This window comes from Solea senegalensis, linkage group LG6, assembly GCF_019176455.1.
Source record: "Solea senegalensis isolate Sse05_10M linkage group LG6, IFAPA_SoseM_1, whole genome shotgun sequence".
Taxonomy (NCBI): Eukaryota; Metazoa; Chordata; class Actinopteri; order Pleuronectiformes; family Soleidae; genus Solea; species Solea senegalensis.
In genome coordinates this window covers 5,748,186-5,767,841 of record NC_058026.1, presented here as the reverse complement: position 1 = coordinate 5,767,841, position 19,656 = coordinate 5,748,186, and the positions used below count along the sequence as shown (strand labels likewise).

At 42.9% G+C, this 19,656-nt stretch overlaps 1 protein-coding gene across 3 annotated transcripts; it reads right to left on the bottom strand.

Moving 5' to 3' along the window:
• Positions 1-1,518: 1,518 nt before the first annotated feature.
• On the bottom strand, positions 1,519-18,132 carry mafgb (v-maf avian musculoaponeurotic fibrosarcoma oncogene homolog Gb). 3 transcript variants are annotated; one of them, XM_044027638.1, is made up of 3 exons: positions 17,819-18,132; positions 2,162-2,227; positions 1,519-2,077 (listed from the first exon to the last, which is right to left on the bottom strand). In XM_044027638.1, exons 2-3 carry the CDS (start codon positions 2,195-2,197, stop codon positions 1,598-1,600), a joined length of 516 nt encoding a protein of 171 aa, XP_043883573.1. In that variant the 5' UTR covers positions 2,198-2,227; positions 17,819-18,132; the 3' UTR covers positions 1,519-1,597. The 3 variants fall into 3 exon arrangements, with proteins under 3 accessions (XP_043883573.1, XP_043883574.1, XP_043883572.1); XM_044027639.1 differs by lacking the exon at positions 17,819-18,132 and adding an exon at positions 17,136-17,230; XM_044027637.1 differs by lacking the exon at positions 17,819-18,132 and adding an exon at positions 2,334-2,941.
• Between the last annotated feature and the right edge of the window lie 1,524 nt (positions 18,133-19,656).

The following is a 19,656-nucleotide window of genomic DNA, read 5'->3' as shown; positions in this document are numbered from 1 at the left end:
GGACCAACTACATATTGAAGTACTGTATATGTATTTGAGTTACAGTCTGTGACAGTCAGGCGTCCCAATACGTTCATAAAACGTAAAAGGGGGGTAAGATAGACACGATTTTAACATTAGATGCTGGATTCTGTGCCTAATCTGAAATTATCATCCATTGGCTGTGGGTTTCCATCAATCTGTCCTCTATGCTCACTTTGAGCGCGTTTTACTGCAGTGATCCAAATCTGCCGTCTCTCGGGATCTTCTGTGATCTGATAAAATATTTGTCCTCAACAGCTATTCAAACTCTTCCAAGAGACGAGTTGCCTGACATGTTGCCTGGTATATACAGTATGTGTCCTTGTATACGTTTTGATTCCCACTGTTGCATGATGGGACTGTGAGACGTCAGCTATCGGAGCTCTATAAGCACAGGTACTGTACGAGGAAACCACTGCTACTGAATCTCCACCGCAGTCTCTCATGTCCTCAGGACCTCTTCTCGATGAATATTATTAGGAGACCAAGGCACTTGCCTGACCAAATTTCCAAATATGTACGTCTGAGAGTGACTCAAACAGACAGAAGACCACTTTATATCAAGTCAAACAACCATTTCCCTGAAAAAACTTACTTTAACTAACCTTTTTTGCAATAGTATGTTACTTTTGGTAAATATCAATATCGCTTTCTTTCTTCTGTTAACTCCAGGAAGTTCTGTATGTAATAATGGAAGCCAGGTGGAATAGAAAATGGAAAGAAAGTGAAGAGACCATAGAAAAAAAATACAGCTAAATAAATATATCAATACCAAAAAACGAACACTCGCCACAGAATTTCACAGAATTCCTGATATATAACAGTTCACACACAGAGAATACACTTTGGACCTCATGTGAATGACAACACAGTACAAAAACAGTAGAAATACAGTTACCACCATTGTGTAATATATATATGTATATATATATACTTTTCTATAGCAGTTTTCTGGAAAATTTCTTGGCTAAGTAGAGCAAAATGTGGCTCACATGAAATCGTATGTATTCTTTTGAAACTCCGGGACCATATGTCATTTATGTGGTGTCGTTACTGTCAGTGTTAGGGCGTCTTGGTTCAAGCAAATAAACGCTTGACATCTGGTGTACGAATGTGCGACGGGATTGATTTGCCTTTACAGATTTGTAGATCTAAGAGCAGTAAATCCTAAAACTGAACATGTGACTGGTTTATATGTCAACTAAACAAAAAACTGTATGATTTTATCCAACGACTTTGGGACTTTTTTTTTCCTCTTTGCCAGGACTATACCAATTCTCAGACTCCCTGACTTAATCAGTCTTTCAGTGACCATAGAAACCCTGTGTGTCTGTGCTGTGCTAAATGATCGTGCACTGACCGAGGGCCTTGCATCTTTAACTCTCCTCTGCTTCCATCCTTTCCTTCATCTGCACTGATGTGAGACGTGTGACAGGAAGATGCTGAGGCTGAGTGATGGAGATTGCCCAGCTGTTTGGAGTCAATGCAGGTGGGGGATTGGGTGGGCAGCAAAGAAGAAGAATTACTCTGATGCAGCTGAACTCTATCCCAATAAACCCATCTATCTTTCCCTCCCTCAAGACCGTGCATCTGTTTTTGACTTCACTATTGTAATCACACTTGTCGCCGTTGCAACTTTCCCGGGTATGAGCGGACCAATGACTGATGATGCCACACCTCCTCCACCCCCTCCAGCCCTGACTCCAACCCCGACAGTGGGGCTCCGTGCCACAGTCCTCGCAAAGGTCTGTAAAGCCTCGTACTTAGACCTCAGAGCGTCCAGCTCGATGCGCATTGAAGCGTTCTCATTGGCCAGTTTGTCCACCTCCTGTTGCAGCTGGGCCTTCTGCTTCTCCAGCTCCTCCTTCTGGGTGACTCGCTTCACCCGGCAGCTGGCGGCGTAGCCCCTGTTCTTCAGGGTGCGCCGTCGCTGTTTCAGCTGTATTATCTCCTCTTTGGAGAGGCCCCGAAGGTGCTGGTTCAGCTCCCGCACTGACATGGTCACCAGCTCATCGTCTGTGAGGCTGGTGCCATTCTCCCCCGGCTCACGCTTCACCTAGAGGAAACAGCAGGAAGGAGCAACATGAGAGACAAGGCAAAATGCAAGGAATTGCATAGTTTTAAATAAGCGCCGTCTCACCTTCAAGGCTTTATTTCCTTTGTTAGTCGTCGTCATGCCACAAGAGCCTTGCTCTTCTGAACAGACCTGCAGAGAAACAGGAAGAGAACACACAGACCATAAGCCACGCAACATCACAGGGTCAAGCGTGGTTCCCTGAGTAAAAGCATAATTATTAGAGATTAATACCCACCCAGCTGAGTGGAGACATCACCAAATCTAAATCTACAGTGTGATCACTGTGTGAACATCTAACACTTTGATGCCTCAGTAGCTTGTTGTGCATCAGCGTGCTCGATTAACAGTGACTCACAAACATTTCTTAGAATTTCCCTGACTTCCTGTTTCCTGGTGGTTACACTGAAAGTGCCCACTACCTTTGTGTGTTTGAACTGTTATTGGCTGGCTGCAGGCCAATCGCAGTGAAACGAGTGTAAGAGATGAGGAAGTGGTCAAATCTGTGGGAAGAAATCCAGGGGAAAACCAACAGTTAGAGCCCTTTCTCACACACACACGCACAGATTGACACTGCTATTCTTGCAAGGACCTTACTCCTTATATGGATATACTTTAGGGGTGGGGGGGTTTTATCTTCAGGCTTTCCAAAATTAGTTTTTTCGTTATGATTATTAATATATATATTTTTTTTAAGAAAAATTGGAGTAGTGATACTAGTACAGAAGTCAAACTATTTTTGCTCATAAAAACGAGCCAAGCGAACTTTCAAATGTGACGTATTTCCAAAATGTTCCAAATTAAATCTCATTTTGATTTTGCATTTTTTACTGTGTGCTTATATAGTTGGTGAAAATTAAAATCAGGAATCAGAAAAAACCCTCTATATTGCACATTCTTATAGCCTATAATACAGGCTATAAGAATTTGCAGTATAAAGCTTAAACAGAGCACAGTAACACAGTAAAATGTTAACCCTAACCTCATCACAGTTCACATCATAATCCTAATTTAACACAGAGCCTCAGAAGTGCACACACATACACACCTTACTAGAAACAGCTGCCAATAGAAACTACAGCCAAGTGGAAGACAGATACCTTCACTGACGACAAGTGATGAAAATTTAATGCCCAACAATGAGACACACCAGATACAATGGTGTTTATGCATTTGCACTGACGCGCTAACAAGAGACAAAAGGAATGAGATACAACAACAGTGTGAATCAGAAGTCAACAGGCAGCGTGGAAGTGCAGAAGATGAGATCAGTCCTTAGAGCAAACAGCTCCACAAGATCTCAATGACAGGCTTTGTGCCGTGCGTTGGTTTGTCTCTCGTCTCTCAGACCTGAGTGTGTGTGTGTGTGTGTGAGATGAAGGGCAGCTATTGTTACTGCTGCTGCTGAGCGATCATCATGAGACCAGTCATGATGACTCAGCAGATTCCTAAATTTACACCCCAACTCCTCTCCCACCGCACTCCCTCCTGCCACACACACATTTCTGCTTTCCTCTGTCAATTTTTTTGACCCTCCCACCTTCCCTCACCACCACCTCTGCTTTTACAGCCAAACTTCTGCCTGAAATATGAAGCAGTGCCCCCCCAAAATAAAGTCTGAAGGAAGCCGAAAGGTCATGGAGGTGAATGGACAATGACGGATTATAGTTGTCCTCTATAAAAACACTACACCTGCAGTCACACCTGATTCTGCTGAGTCAGCGTTTCGAGACAGCCTTTTCTCTCACTGAGTACATTTAAACTCCTTCTTCGGACTAAGCAGAATTTAAATTAAGTTCTATTTCTTCTGAGGTTTTCTGATTTTAAAAGCCTCCTTTTTTTTGGGGAGTGATGACACTAAAGTGACACCAGGCAATGTGTCTCCTCTTGCTCATTCTTCCTCCCCCACAATGCACACCTCTGTATATCTGTGAGCGAGGGTGCGGGAGTGCTTGTTCATGCGCTGCCACAAACCCTACAGTTATAAATAGCTGTGGATCAAAGCAAACCATAAAGCAAACCATGCATGCACAAAACAAACATGTCAAATGCACAGCAACTGAGAAAAAACCTCGCAATAAATTCAGTGAAACGGTGAAGAATGTGAGGGGAAACGGCGCCGCTTCATTCAAAGCAATTCACTTCAGCACTTCAACTGCTCCGTCTCAAGTCGATTATAAATGCTCTTTCATTTAACGGAGTATGTAACGAGCTAATTTTAGTAAATAACCAGTGAGCTCTTGTGTTTGGTGTGGATGTAGCTGAAGGTGCATCATCACACAATAGATGGATCAAAGGTATGATGTGAGGGTGGCTGTGTGGGGGTGGGGGTGGAGAAAAGAGGGGGACCAATGAATTTTTTTTTTCCTTGCTAGGCACTGGTTTATTTCCCCAGTGCCACCTCACTCCTCACACACACACACACACACACACACCACCCCCATCTGCATACAAACAAGAAGCGTGTTGGCAAAAGCACACGCATCCCTCTGCCGCTCTGCCAGTGGGGCATGATAAAACAGCCGACTGCAAGTGAACAAATGTGCTTAACGTCTGCATGATACATGTGGAAACAGCTAAAAACAACATGCATTGCAAGTGCGACGGAAGGTGTTTAGTTTAGGGTGCGTTTCTGGTACAGTATAGTCATGCAGCTAATGCTCCTTTGTCATTCATTTTTTGGTGTCTGCAAATGTTTCACTTATTCAATTATTAGGACAATTACTGTAATATCCCCACAAGGAGGAAAATGATCTCCATCCTGTCTCCATTTACTTCTCTAATAAATACAATAAAAGCCTGTATATCTATCTATATATATATATACATACATACTGTATATACATACACATATTCGATCTCAATTCAATCTGAAATTTGAGTGTTTTCTTAACTTCACGCTTCACCAAATACTTTTTCTTTTTATATTTCTGACTTTAGGAAAGTAGAAAAATATCACAAATATCAATTTCTTGAACCAAATAATATGCATTTGGGCTATTCAACTAACATTATAACTGATGCTATATTTTATTTACATCACCTTGTATGTGTGTGTGTGTTAGCTCTCTCAAAGACCAAGCCATGTGCAAGTCGCCATAGGTTAAGGATCATCTGCTGAGCAAAGGCATTGCCATTCATCACACACACACACACACAAAGTGCCAGAGGTGTCCTTCCCATAATGCTGGCAGGGTGGTCGCTGCAGTGTGGTCAGTGCCACAGTCACTGTTGCTACAACACACAGCTTTTTCGCTTTGGCAGGCAGTATTTTTTATGGAGCAACCCAAAGAATGCTGACGACTCAGGAGCAGAGCTGCTTACGGTTACAGTGGAGAAACAACACACACACACACACACGCACGCGCGCGGAGAGGAATGGGGACGAGGGGACAGAGGTGGGAGACGAGGTGAGATGAAGCAGTGAAGACGAATAAAATGTGGATAGAAGAGAAGAGAAGAAAAAAAAGACGAGGAGGCGGGAAGGGTTGAGGAGTTTGTGAAGGCAGCAAGGTGAAGAGCAACTAGGTAAAGGAGGAGGAGTGGTGGTGGGGTGGGGGGTGGTGATGAAGGAGGAAGAATGCTGACGTCTCCAGAGCTGATTAGCGTTACAGCAGAGACATCACACCCACAGCCGAGAAAAATGCTGAGTATGTAGGGAGGATGGGGTGGGGAGTGCAAATGACAAGGGAGAAAGAAGAGGAGAAAAAGAGAGGCAAGTGAGTCGGGGGTGAGGAGGGAGGGAGGGATGAACATCGATGAGGAGGAGCGGGAGGAAGGTGGTGGGGGAAGACAGAGGAGGAAGAGGGGTGGGAAAGCGTTTGGGTGAAAATGCATCCTCAACACATTTGTAAGAGCTTAGTGTGTGTGTATGTGTGAGTGTTTGTGAGGGTGGTGGTGGGGGGGTTAGTGGATGGAGAAATGGATGGTGGGGGATTGGGGTTGAAAAACCCTGAACTCAGCAACGACCACGACTAAAACCTCCAATTAGAAAAGTTCTGAGGCTGATCGAGTGTAATGAAACTGCTGCTGACCATCTTCCTCTTTCTCACACACACACACAGGTTTGTGCAGCTCTCCTTTTAAGGACTCACACACACACACACACACACGCGCACGAAAAGCTCCACATCTCGACTTGTTGACAAATCAAAAAGGGATGAAAACCACAGTAATATTGAGGCAGAGGGTGAACGCAGTGATCCTGGGAAAAAAGAAACAACAGACGACACAGAGCAGGACTTTTCTTCTTATGTAGTGCAGACAAACGGGATGATAAGCTCTGTGAGTGTGTGTGTGTGTGTGTGTGCACGTGCGTGTGTGTGAGGCAGACAGAGCTCTAATTAATCTTGTTTGAGAAAACCTTTGGCTCCGGTCACTACTGCCACACAGAGAGAGGTTTTCTTAGAAACAGACTTCCGACTTAAAAGCTGGTGGCATGCTGCACAAATAAACACACGTTGGTTTTGCATTCGTTATGTGGACACTCATAAACATAATGCATTCCTTAGCCCCTTGACTATAACCTAATTCTAAACATAACCCTAAAACCAGGTTTTAACCCTGAAAAAAAGCCCTTAATGTTGTGTGGACCAAAATGTCCTCACAAACACAGGTTTGTTTGACAATTGGACCACACAGACATGTACACCCACACCCACACACACAAAGGTTGACGCGGCTGTCCTTTTTAGGACTTCCATTCATTTCCATTCATAACCCATAACTCCTTATATGGACGTCTTAGGGGTGTGTTTTATATTGCATATTTATTTTGTGGGAGTAGTGATAATTGTGCAGAAGTCACAAAATATACAATTTGTCTCCTATTTTTGTCCATGAAAATGAGCCAAGCCAACTTTGAAATGTGACACATTTCCAAATTTCACAAATTCAATCAAATTTTTATAAACACTTTAAACAAGTACTTGCTCAGGTGTGTTTGTATAGTTGGTGAAAATGGAAACAAAAATCATGTCATCAGATAGTGTATAGGTTGTGCTGACAAAAAAGGATCTAAGACACTCTATGTTGCACATTCTTATAGCCTCTGTATATACGTTTTAACAAAGTCATGGGGAAAAAAAGGAGCCTAAATGCTCTATGTTCTAAGGGTTAAGCATAACCATTTAATACCTGACGCTAACCTTAAGCTCACCACAGTTAAAATCTTAACCCTAAACTTAAGGTTCTTCCTCACTGGGACCTAGTGTTGGTCTCCACGAGGACAACTGGGCCTGACGAGGTCAGTGTTTATGCCAGAAGAGGTCCTCAGGTGGTACAAAATATAAGTACACACACACACACACACACACACAGAGGAAAATAACTAGCCAGATTAGGCACTTCAAACATGACCTGAGGGGCTGGTGTGTGTGTGTGTGTGTGTGTGTGTGTGGGTGGGTGTACGCGAGCGTTAAACAGCCAGTGCGCAGAGAATGATCACGGATAGATTTTTAAGAGTCAGTAGTCATTTGTGATGCAAGTCTGTGTTTATTGGATAATCCAACCATAACAACTGACTTAACTGCGCCTCCTCCCTCAGGCAACTCTCTGAGCAATAACACAAAAGGATGGCAGCGGAGGGAGGCAGTGAAGACACACAGCAGGACACAGAGCTGACATGATGGAAACGCACAAAGAGAACAAAATGTAAGGAGTGAGAATTAAAAGAGCCGCAAAACTCAGCTGCTGGCTGCAGTCCACCACTTTGCCTTTGTTTAAAAAAGCGTTGCTCGAACTCATTGATCTTCTGTGGGTCCAGGGTGCTGGGGAGGGGAGGGGAGAGGAGGGGAGTTGGTAAATAATTAACGATGAAACTGTGCGGAGGCTTATTGAGAATTAGGAATCAGATCAGCGATAAAAGCAACCTGTGTATGGAGACAGAGGGAGCGCGCTCACAGCAGAGATACAGGACCGTGGAGAGGGTGAGTAAGTGAAGAGTGAGGGGGAGAAAACACACCAGTCTGAGCTGTGTGTGCACATGTGGGTGTGTGTTTGTGAGGAGCAGGAAGCTATTAACCGAGTGGTATGCAGAGCGTGAAATAAGCATGATAACACAAACAGAGAGGGGAGCAGAGGAGACGAAGGAAACAGAAGGAGGAGCGCACTCGCAAGAGCCTGGCTCCTCATATCCATCTTCTACCGCTTTATCCTCCACACGAGGGTCGCGGTGGGTGCTGTGCCAATCTCAGCTGACATATAAGGCGATAGGTGGGGTTCACCCTGGACAGAACACAGTCCATCACAGGGACACCAGTCACTCTCTCTCACACTCATGGTCAATTTAGACTAATCTAATCCCCATATTGCATGTTTTTGGACTGTGTGAGGAAACCAGAGAACCCAGAGAAAACCCACACACCTACGGGGAGAACATGCAAACTCCATTAAGAAAGACCCTTGTTCCGACCGGGTCACAGACCCTGCAAAGGCAAGAGTACTAACCACCCACACACATTGTGCAGGTGTGGGCTGTGTATGTGGCCCCTTGTTGTGCTGCCTCTTGCCCATGTCGTCATTGTAAATGAGAATTGGTGCTCAACTGACTTACCTGGTTAAATAAAGGTGAAATAAATAAAATAAATGTGCAATAAATGAACAATAAATGTGTGTTTGTGATCACATTCTGTTTAACTGTGCACAACCTAGTGTTTGTACATGTGTGTTATTATTATTAAAGGCGAGGAAAAAGTCCTGGCGTCAACACGTTTTTTCTTCCCCCCATTCCAGGTAGTAAGTCGGAGTGTGATGACAAATTTCCCAACACAAGCAAGAAAAACTGCACTGTCAGGCAATTGAGCTCTGGCTACTTCAGAGCTTTCTTTTCACTTTTTTTCTTCTTTTTTTTTTTTTAAAGAGGAGGGAAAGCATGTAGCGTAGGTTTAAGTTGGCTCCCTCTTTGTGTATGTGTGTGTGTGAATAAGACACAGAGGGCAGTGATGGAGACAGAGATGAAGCTAAACGCTGTAGTGCAGTAGTTTACAGCGCGAGTGACCCGAGGTCAGCACAACCAGAACTTGAGCCAAAGTTTCAGTGAGGTAAAGCGAATGCATAAGACAGGGGTGTCCAAACTTTTCCTGGGAGCCAATGGTTCCTTCAGACCTTTTTTTAAACACTAAATGTTACATATAAATACACTGTTTTATCCTAATTTTATTGTCATCCCAATTATCATTTTCAGGGGCAATGTAACAAATCTAAGTCATGCAGGAGTAAAAAAAAATCTGCTTTTAACACATCTGGAGTCAGATATCATAATAGAGGATCAATGGATGTATCTGTCTCTCACAGCTGGGTTTCAAACACGGGACTGTGATGAGCTAATGGGGATGGCACATCATTTGGGCCTGTGAAAATATTGAGCTCTCAAAGTAACACCATTATCACCAAGTCAGCTACAGACTTTTCACAGGAGGCAGATTTATTCCCAATAAGATAATTTGCTCTCTCATCATCATCATCGTCCTCTTCCTCACATGCACTTCACACATCGGTATAGTGAAATTAGATTAAGATGAAGCAAGAGATAAGGTGACTCGAATTATTATTTTTTTGGCTATTTGTTTCATTTTTTATGCACTCCGATCACATACCCCGCACCGGCATACACAGTAGAACAGTGTTTCTGATTTTCCTCCAAAGTACCACCGGAAGCTTGTGTACCACTGATGGTCCACGTACCACAGTGGGGCTGCGTCATATTTTACAGACCGAAGAAAACATCTTTGTTTCTCACAGATCTGCACAAATATCACACAGTAACCATTTAAAATATGTGGTTTTAGAATGATTACCGTTCCCACTCATATCGCAAATCATATCTCAATCTCAATGTCAGCCAAAATAATCGCAATTAGATATTTACATAAAATCGTTATACCACAGTTTGAGAACCATCTGCAGATTCCCCTCAGACAGGTATCTTTCCCACCTACATGACACTGCCCTGAAACTCTAGATTCCCACATACAAACATCACATTAAAGCTTGATGGTGGGCAGGTCTGACACTTGATGCTGGAAGGAGCTACAGTATTGGAGGTGAGCAGAGCAGTGTGTGTGTCATGGCTGACTGTCTGCCATTGATGGGTGTACATTTTCTGACAAAAAAAACATTGGTAACACGGAGAGCAACCTTGTGCCCAGAGCCAGCTGCTGGGCTTGTGTGTGTGCTGGGATGTTTTCATCAAGAGATTTGATGAGCACGGCCGAATTCACCCAATGGGCACAGCCATAAGTGTAGGAAAAAGAAAAACATTTTCCCCTTAAATAATTTGTGTTCATATTTCAAATGAACAACCAAGTAATCATGCTCATTTTTATTCACCTAAAAAGGAATACTTTAATTGGTTAAACACAAGTATGGAAACCATGGTAACTGCCAAGTCCGTCGTCCGCCTAGGGGCGTGCATGACTTTGTGCTGACTGAACGGACTGGACCGTGGGAGAGTTTGGCTCACGAAGAGAAGATGAGCAAAAGAATTGGTTGCTCCAAGCGTAAGAGGAAAAGAGAAAAGAAGGTGATTTTTTTTTTTTTGTTTTTTTTTAAAGGGTGCCACCCATCTACAATTTCTTCATCAAACGGAGCCAGGAGGAGAAGCAAGACGATGAAGTTGGAGAGAAGGTGGTGAAAGCTGACCCCGAGTCAGTGGAAAATGCTGTTAGCGGCACACCATAATCGCCGGTGGTGGCTATAGCTGCAGTGACAACACCGGCAGCTTCCAGAGAGAGAGAGAGACAGAGAGAGAGAGAGAGAAGTGGAGGAGATCCTTTGACAGGCGGCCACAGAGAGGCAAGCACCCGAAGGAAGGAGGAAACAGGTGTGTTGTGTGTGTGTGTGTAAGGGGGGCTCTGGCCCTCTTAATCCAGGGCTTGTCATTGATGACCCTTGGAAAGTTGAACATATACAAATAATTTCTACTGCAGCCACAGCAACAAACACCCATGGAAAGACACACACCCCGGGAAAACACGCCCACTTGATGCTACACAATTATTTGTTTTGATTGAAAAGTATTTACATTATTATTTAAAATAATGACAGCTTACAATGTGAATTGAAAATCTAGTACTATGATTGTAAGTGTAATGTTTTATGTAAAGATATGTGGGGGGGCCAGCTGCTTCTTGCATCAGGTAAAACCAAATCACACTGACCTACAATAGAGTTACAATTTGATTTTCAGGGACATTAAAAACCTTAAAAATCAAAAGTTCATCGGGATATCGATAATCAATAACATCTTTATAGACACTGTAGGTGCCCTTTTAATTTTCACCCCTGCCCTTCCAAATGTCTGTGCACACCACTGCTGACAATATCCCATCATCAGCTCCAGACTAGACTTCACTGTGAACACAGAAATTCAGCAGAAAACTCTCATTGTCCGGAAATAATTTAATTTCACAGGTGAAGACAAAGAGCTGGTGATGCATTTGAGGCCCACTCATATAGTTGATCCCCCCCCCTTACCCCTTTGGTACCACATTTTGCCTCCGTGTGTGTGTGTGTGTGCCTGTGTGTGTGTTTTATCTAAAAAGCTTCAGAAACTCATACCACCGTTCTGGGATCGTCACACTGCAGCTAAAAAATGCGGCAAGTTTGCGCATATGGATGATGCAACTGGTAGACAACCACTGGTTATGGATGTTCCTGTTACCAGGGCCTTGCATCTCCACAGCTACACGCCGTCCTCGATATCTTTACACCACACGCAAAACTAAATTATCACTATGGCGTGAAGACGTGAGAGAGAGAGGGGGGTAAAAAAAAACAAAAAAAAAAAAACAGGTCCTCTGGGGTAAAAACGCAAAGACCTGACTTTAAAGAGATGGTCGCACAGTGATTATTGATACAAAAGACCAGCTTGGTATTTGACCTTCACAGGACACAAGGTCAGATCAGTAATTAGTGCCTCGTGAACTGGACTTGAACGTTTTTTCTCTTTCCTAATTCCTTTTTGACTTCTGGTGTATGTTGCAGTGGGGTTTATCTTTATTTCATAAGTTTTCTGGTTCTCGGGGAGGTTATGTAAATAAGGAGTCAAGACACGAGACACTTGTAGAGGGAGGGTACGTTTAACACACATACACACACACACACTCCAAATAACATAGGGACAAGCAGCGCACTCACACAGAAGTAGAAAAAACAGTGGAGCACAGCAATGATTATGCACTAGATCTGCTTACACCATATTTCATCATTACTGTGGAGAAAAAACACTCAACTATTGATCTGCCCCACTGCTTCCTTCTCTCTCTCTCTCTCTCTCTCTCTCTCAGATGCCATCTTTTTACTTCTCTATTTTTACTTCTTCCTCACTTGCAGAAATTTGCAAACATAACAAGACTCTTCTGAAATGGATAAACAAGATCATAACACACACACACACACACACACACACACACACAGACGCCACTTAAAAATTATCTCCCAATGCAGACTCGTCTAGGTATACGTGTGTGCACGCACACACACACACACACACAGGAGGTGGACACAACACTGTGAACACCTGTGCAATCTAATGCAATCCAGTGCTGCCGACCTGCAACAAATGCTGCCTGTGTCAAGCATCATCAGGAGGCAGAGAACAACACAAAAGGGCACATTGCTGTTGCACGGTTAATCACCAAAATAACCAAAATATCTGCGATATTCAAATCAAAGGACAGAGATAGAATATGTAATTACATATGTATTACAGTATGATAAAATTCTGCAGTGCTACAAGAATTCAACGACCCAAAGACCTTCAATTTTCTTTTCAGTGGAGAAACTGTATTTTTGTTTGTTGACTAAAAATGAAAAAATTGCATTGATTGATGATTTTGATCCTTTTTTGGGAGTTACAATGCAAAAATCATGAGTCATTCAAATTATGAATCACAGCACAATAGCAACATCTGTCAAAATAATTGCAATAATTTAGATATAAAGGTGTAAAAAAAACATGATTTAGTGCCATTACAGACTTGAAAACGTCACAGATCGACAAAGGTGGATACTGAAGGCGAATACTTGGCACACAGCACAGCTTCTCTTCTTTATTTATTCATTTTCTTTATCAGACCATGTCCTGGGTTAGGTCATGGTATTGAATTTCACAATATTGCTAGAACAAAAGTGTCTCGATGATATTCCTGTGTGCAAAGCGTGTTTGTTTCACTTGCACTGGAGCAGAGCAGAGGGAAGTGAGGACGACAGAGGACATCGTCCGACGTGTACCCGTCATTCTTTGTGCTCCACTCTGCTCTGATCTGGTACTGTTCCAAGTATTCCTTCAGACAGAGGTGGAAAGAGTCCTGAAATATTCTACTCAAGTAAAAGTTAAAGTAAAAACGCAGTCTGTTTGAATTTATTAAGAGTAAAAGTTACTGCTTTTTGAACAGGGTTGGGGTTCTTTCTTGTGTCATGCAAAAAGGACAAGGGGGCACAAATCTCACATGAATTGTTTTTTTGTTTTTGTTTTTTAATTAAAGACAAACCTTTACAAATTAAAGTGCTGACAAAATAAAATATTTAAACACATAATGTCTCAGTCAAAATGGGTCAAAGGTCACAAATGCTTCCACTTTCTCACTCACTCAGGGACCTTAATTATCACCAATTCACCTGTGCTCAAGTTCCCGGTGCGTGAATTTATGAATTTATTCCTTTTTTTTTTACTCAGTAACGCAGGTGATTCAAAACATAGCAAAGTACAGCACTTCTAAAAAAAACCTACTCAATTACAGTGACGCAAGTAAATGTAATTCATTACTTTCCACCTGCAAACAGCTTGTCCTGTTTGACCAACAACAAACGAAAAACAATTAAAAGGACTATCCATGATGTGATCATCTAATAATAAACACCTGTCTTAAAGAGCTTCCTCACACAGCCACAGCTTGAAGGTGAGAAATGGTGTAATGGCAAACTGATAGAAAAATCATTTCCCAATGCTACAACATCTCTCTCACACTCACACATACATACACAGCTCAAAACCTTGGCGCTTACTTCACTCTCACACATGCAATCCCTACAGGAACTAGACCTTTATAGGTGTTTTATATCTCACACTCTTCTCTCTCACACTCACACACACACACGACAAGGCAAAGAAACTAGCTGTGGTAAGTAACAAGTGAAAACGCCATCTGTCAAGCGAGAGCGCATTTGCTTCGCCTCAGCATTTTCGGGGGAATGCCTTGAAGACAAAAAGGGTCCTTGTTCTCAATCTCTCCGCAAATCCCATCTCTCATTCTTCCCCTCTCTCTCTCTGCCTTCATCCCCGTTGCTCTGTGCAGCTTGCCGCTTCGCCACCATCAGCAAAGTTGCACACATAAGCATTGGTCAGCGTTCAATTACCATGAACACCAGGGAAGTGGGGGAAAGTACTTGACAGAGAAATGCACTTCAAGCACTGATTAAATACTGATACCAAGTATAAAAAAAGCTTAGCCTGTAGGTTGTGTGCGTGAGTCTGCCAGTGCAAGTGTGTGTGTGTGTGTGTGTGTGTGTGTGTGTGAGAGAGAGAGTGGTGGTGGTGGTGGTGGTGGTTGGGGGGGAGCTCTTCTCTCCAATACTGATACAACTGTTTCATCATTATGACCCTCTATTACAGTACTTGCCAACTTGCTTACTACATACTTTTGATACACTCCACAGAGTGCTGACTCTAACTAAACCGACTGATACGGAGTCATTAGGGGGTGAAGTTTCTGTTTTTCTCGTGCCCACTGAGCCTCCACATTACTCTTCAGTGTTTAAGAGTTGCAATGCTCGTTGGTTACCAGCAGGCAGCAGATAATGGCTCATCTATACAAGAGATCAATCCGAGTAGACTCTATATTGCAAGCGTCAAGGTTCGGTGAGGTGCTTTCCTCTTCTTTTTAGCACAACGGCGATGGGTCCCCATGTGAGGGTTCATGAGCAGCGAGTGCCATGGGGATGTGTCCTGTCCTTCCCTCCGGCTGTGAGAGAAAATTTTAATCTCTAGCCGACTTTAAGGTTAATTACTCACATATTCTTATAACGAGGCCTGGTGTTCAATATAAAAAGCAATGATGTAGGATAAGGTTCCCTTATCCTTGGTATCTACTAGATACCAAGGTGCCAGGCATCTGGACCGGATACACTATCTCAAGGCTTACTAACTATATGTATCAGACCTGGCACGCTGCTCGCCACAATCTGCGATGATTTCTTTTACCGTTCGAATGTCAGGCATTGTCTCAGCATTTCAACTTAACTGACCACTGAGTCCAGAAACTCCATCTTACCACCGCAACACCAGGGATTACACAAAATTGACTTAGTTAGATTCACACACAAGGCCACTTTTTGATTTGTGGACTTACAGACAAGGCAATTAGAGCAAGTACTCAGCGAGCACGAACCTTTGCTTCCAACAATGTCAAGGTCCAGATTTTAAGCCAGCATTCCCAGGATTTGATGAAAGAAAATGTGCGATGACTATATCTGTGTGTTAGTTTACGAAAGATGGTGCAAAAGTCACCACAGCAGGATAACAAGACGTAACAATGACGATGTTATTAAAGCAGCTGTTCATATATTTCCATTTCTTCCTCAAGTCATTATTGTAATAATATTTAAAAAATATTTTTCCAGTACAGAAAAGTGTGGAAACTGGAGGGATGTTTCAATCAGTTTGCCAAACTCCCAAAACTTACATATATTAATCCAAGACTTTTTCTAAATACAGAGCAACACTGACATTTTAGTAGCATCATTAATTAAAAATAATAATCAAAAAACTCCCTTTATCTTGCAATTGTTTTAAAAAATCCAGTCCCATCCAAACCACCAACAAAATCTGATAATTTCTTCACATCTTCACAACATTTCTGCCAAAATGCCTTTTTGAGTTATGCAACTCACAAAGGCACAAACAAACAAACGGATGTGGCCACAAACATAACCTCCTTGACAGTAGTTTTGTATCTGAGTGACACTGCTGTTGGCTACAACATGAGCCAACACAAAGTTTAAGAAAACGAAGCACATTTTTTTAAAAACAACAGAGGCTGACCAAAGTGCTTTACACATTTAAAGGCACAGCAAAGAAAGAAAAATAGAAGTAAAATGGTGACATAATAAAAAAAAACTACATAGAAGTAAATAGAACAGAGGAATTATTGTCATTGTGCAGACAACGAAATTAATGGTGAATTCTGCTGAAAACCTTTGCTGTATAAATATTCCAACACATTATTTTAATATTATAATAAATAATTGTTATTATTATTATTATTATTATTACACTCAAGGCTCCAATAGGACGATATAAACCTCAAAAGTAAAAAGCATATGTAAGCTGCTAAATAATGAAGCTCGTGATATTTATCTTGCTTGTGCTGCACTTTGACCACGTGTGCTTTGCTTTAAATCCACTCTCTGAAGAAGAAGAACCAAACCCCGCTGTAAAATGAACACATTGCGAGCACTTTAACACTCCTCAACCCTCGCGAGCTGCAATATTGATCGCAATGACATATAGACGTCAATATCCGCTGCAACACGATGGTCCGGCCTTGTTTTTTAATTATTTTCATTTAAATGTTCCCTTACAAACCGAGCTCTGCCTTCAGACCTTTGTCCGCGCGCCCGCCGCCGGTGCCTGCCATGTTGCCATGGCTCCCTCTCATGCCTCCGCTCCGCTCGCGCAAACGTTGACAAATATCGTTGTGATGAATCAGCATCTCTGACGCGAGCGCAGCCACAAAATAGACGGGACGGACGGAGTGAGCGACATCACGGCTCCCGTGGAACCGTAAAAACGTGTCCGTCCGTCCGCTCCGCCGCGGTTCAGAGAGAGAGAAGAGAGGCCTGACGGGAGAATAGACACAGCGTGTGTGACACAAAGCAAATGTCAAAACACGGAGTCACGGCTGCTCTCTGACTGTAGCTACAGCACAATGACAGTTGTCACCGTCTTTGAACAATAAACCAAACCCCTCTTTACTTTTTTTCCAACAGCTGTTGTAAACATGGGAAGCAGTCAGTTCGACCAGCGGAACCTTCCACGTACCTGGCGAACATCGTACCTGAGCAACACCAGCACACACACACATACAGCGGGTCGCTTCACCTTGTGTTCGCAGTTGTTCGCTTCAGCGACCCGAGGGTCGAGAAGCTAACGCTGGTTCAAATACTGCCTCGTTTTCGGGGGGATATAATTCCTTTGAATCCCATGTTACTCTACACCCGGGGTTGTTTTTCTTCCAAAACTCGTGTTTCATTCACGTTAATTCAACCGTGCTGTGGTCCGTAAACAAGGGAATCCCCGCGCGTACCAGCGCGGCAAAGAGGGCGGACTCGTTGTCGAACTCCCCCCCGCCCGGTACGCCCGCCCGCCCGCCCGGTCCTCTCAATCATAGCCGACACATGGCTTCTGTTTAAAAGGTTAACAAACCGTTCGTATGAGTGTGTCCAACGATCGCGTTGTCTGCTGCGCTCTTATGAAATCATCGGCTCAATCTGAGTTGAGCTCGGCTCGAGCAAGTGCGGGTCCGAGCGAGAACCGGACCGTGATGATTCAGCACAATTGTGCGCGGTGAGTTGAACGCAGGGCGGCAGCGGCGCACACCGGGACACAAGCGGCAACGTAAACGCGACCGCACTCGTTGGTGTCCGTGCACACTCAGCAAAAAGCAGCGCCGAGCAGTTTTAAAAGGAAGAAGCAGGTTCACTTTTGATTTTTTTTGCACTCACCAGAAGTCAAACCGGCACCTTTTCGCCTGACGCACCCTCGACGGTTGTGGTTTTCTGGTAGTTTGGTGGAGCCGGTGTGGTGGAGCGACAGTTGGAGAAGTGTGTGTGTGCGTGTGTGCGTTTTTCCGCTCACGCCTCCTCCTCTTCTCGCAGGTCTTGAGATATTTCCACTCCTTTATGGTCGGAAGCGCGAGACGTCAAAATGATGTTTGGATCACATGGTTTCATTCATGAAGGATCTACGCAGCGCGCGTTTAAAGAGACACGAGACTCTTACTACTGTGTGATGGACGATTGTAACAGCCAACAACAGTGAGAGAGAGAGAGAGAGAGAGAGAGAGGGGGAGAAGTGTGACAAGGCAGGGCTCTGTGTGTGTGTGTGTGTGTGCGCGCGCGCGCTTCTAAACTTAGATACGAGCCACTCACTGATCCAACAATAGCACAGACACACACACACACAGTGTGGAAAAATAAACACATGCTAAAGCAGTGATGCTGTCAGGTTTACTGAACAACATCTGCACTGGAAAATGTTCAGTGTTCCTCGGTGCACAATGTCACTTTGAGCTACTAAAACAGCACAATTTGTCACTTTAAAAATCACTTTAACTCACTTTCATTTTTGTTTGTTGTTTATTATGTTGTTTACATAACCGTGGCTCAGTGACTGCAGCATATTTATAACACACTGCAATTTATTACAGACCTAACATTTATTTTGTTTTCCTTTTCATATTTCTAATTACACAAAATGTATGTAAAGTTTTTATTGACACGGAAGTTTCTAATTTGTCATGTGGATCCTATAGGGACCAATGAGCATCTAGTCTAGTGGAGAGGGGGCCAGTCTAGAGGAAAAAACTGGGGGGGAAATAGCAACTGCTCAGTAGTACTCCATCATGATATCACAATAAGGATTTTCATGATGACATTTGGCAGAATTTCAAAGTAAAAGTGCTTGTTTTAATGTGGAAAGACATGTACCTCACAATCACACTATATTTATGATGCAAAATAAATCAATTCATCTAAAATGAAGCATGTATTAATAACCTGGACAATGAAGACAATATTTAGTATTATATTCTGTCTATATTCTATCACCTCAGCCACACGCACTGTGTTTAAAGGAAAGTTGTGGGCCATGTTTTCATAGTAAGATGATATTAAGTGAAGGGCCACATGTAATCGATTGTGGGGCCACCAGTTTGACTTGTAAGCGAAAGCCCTCGTTACCCTTTATATTTCTTTATATTCTTGTGTGTTCACAGTCTTAGAGCGACTCAGGGTTACATTTCACAGTGGGTTATACGAGTGTAACAACGAATGTGACAAATACAACTCTGCCATCTAACAATAACAATACAGCAACATGTCCAAGGCCGACACCTTTGTTATATTCTGACTACACACGTTTTACATTACCCTTTTATTCCTTTTATCAAATTAATATTTCATCATTTGTTTTACTTTGAATTAAAATTAAAACCCAAGTTTAAAAAGGACTTTCCAGGACCAATTTCTTCAACTAATTCAAGGACCGAATGATGTGCTGACACGACTTAAGATGGGAGCGCCACTTGTAAGAGTCGCCTCACCCACGGCGTCCACTTGTATTGATTTGCAGCACGCTCTGCATCTGGACACGTGATTGTCCTTGGGATCGTGGTCAAAGTCAGTCTTTGTAATTTTCTTTGGTGAGACAGAGATCTTGGAATATTAATTTCCCAGACATTTGTAGGGGCCTTGTTCTACCATATGAGCTTCTACAAAATAAACTACGGGTCTAAGAATTTCTGAAAATGAGACATAGCATATCAGATTATGCACAAAACCAT

Excerpts from the sequence above, each read along its gene's own strand:
- mafgb (XM_044027637.1), bottom strand. The coding sequence starts at position 2,426 with ATGCACAACAAGCTACTGAGGCATCAAAGTGTTAGATGTTCACACAGT. Across the intron at positions 2,228-2,333 it reads TGATGTCTCCACTCAGCTGG|GTCTGTTCAGAAGAGCAAGG; the intron begins GTGGGTATTAAT and ends GTTTCTCTGCAG. Across the intron at positions 2,078-2,161 it reads AAGGAAATAAAGCCTTGAAG|GTGAAGCGTGAGCCGGGGGA; the intron begins GTGAGACGGCGC and ends TGTTTCCTCTAG.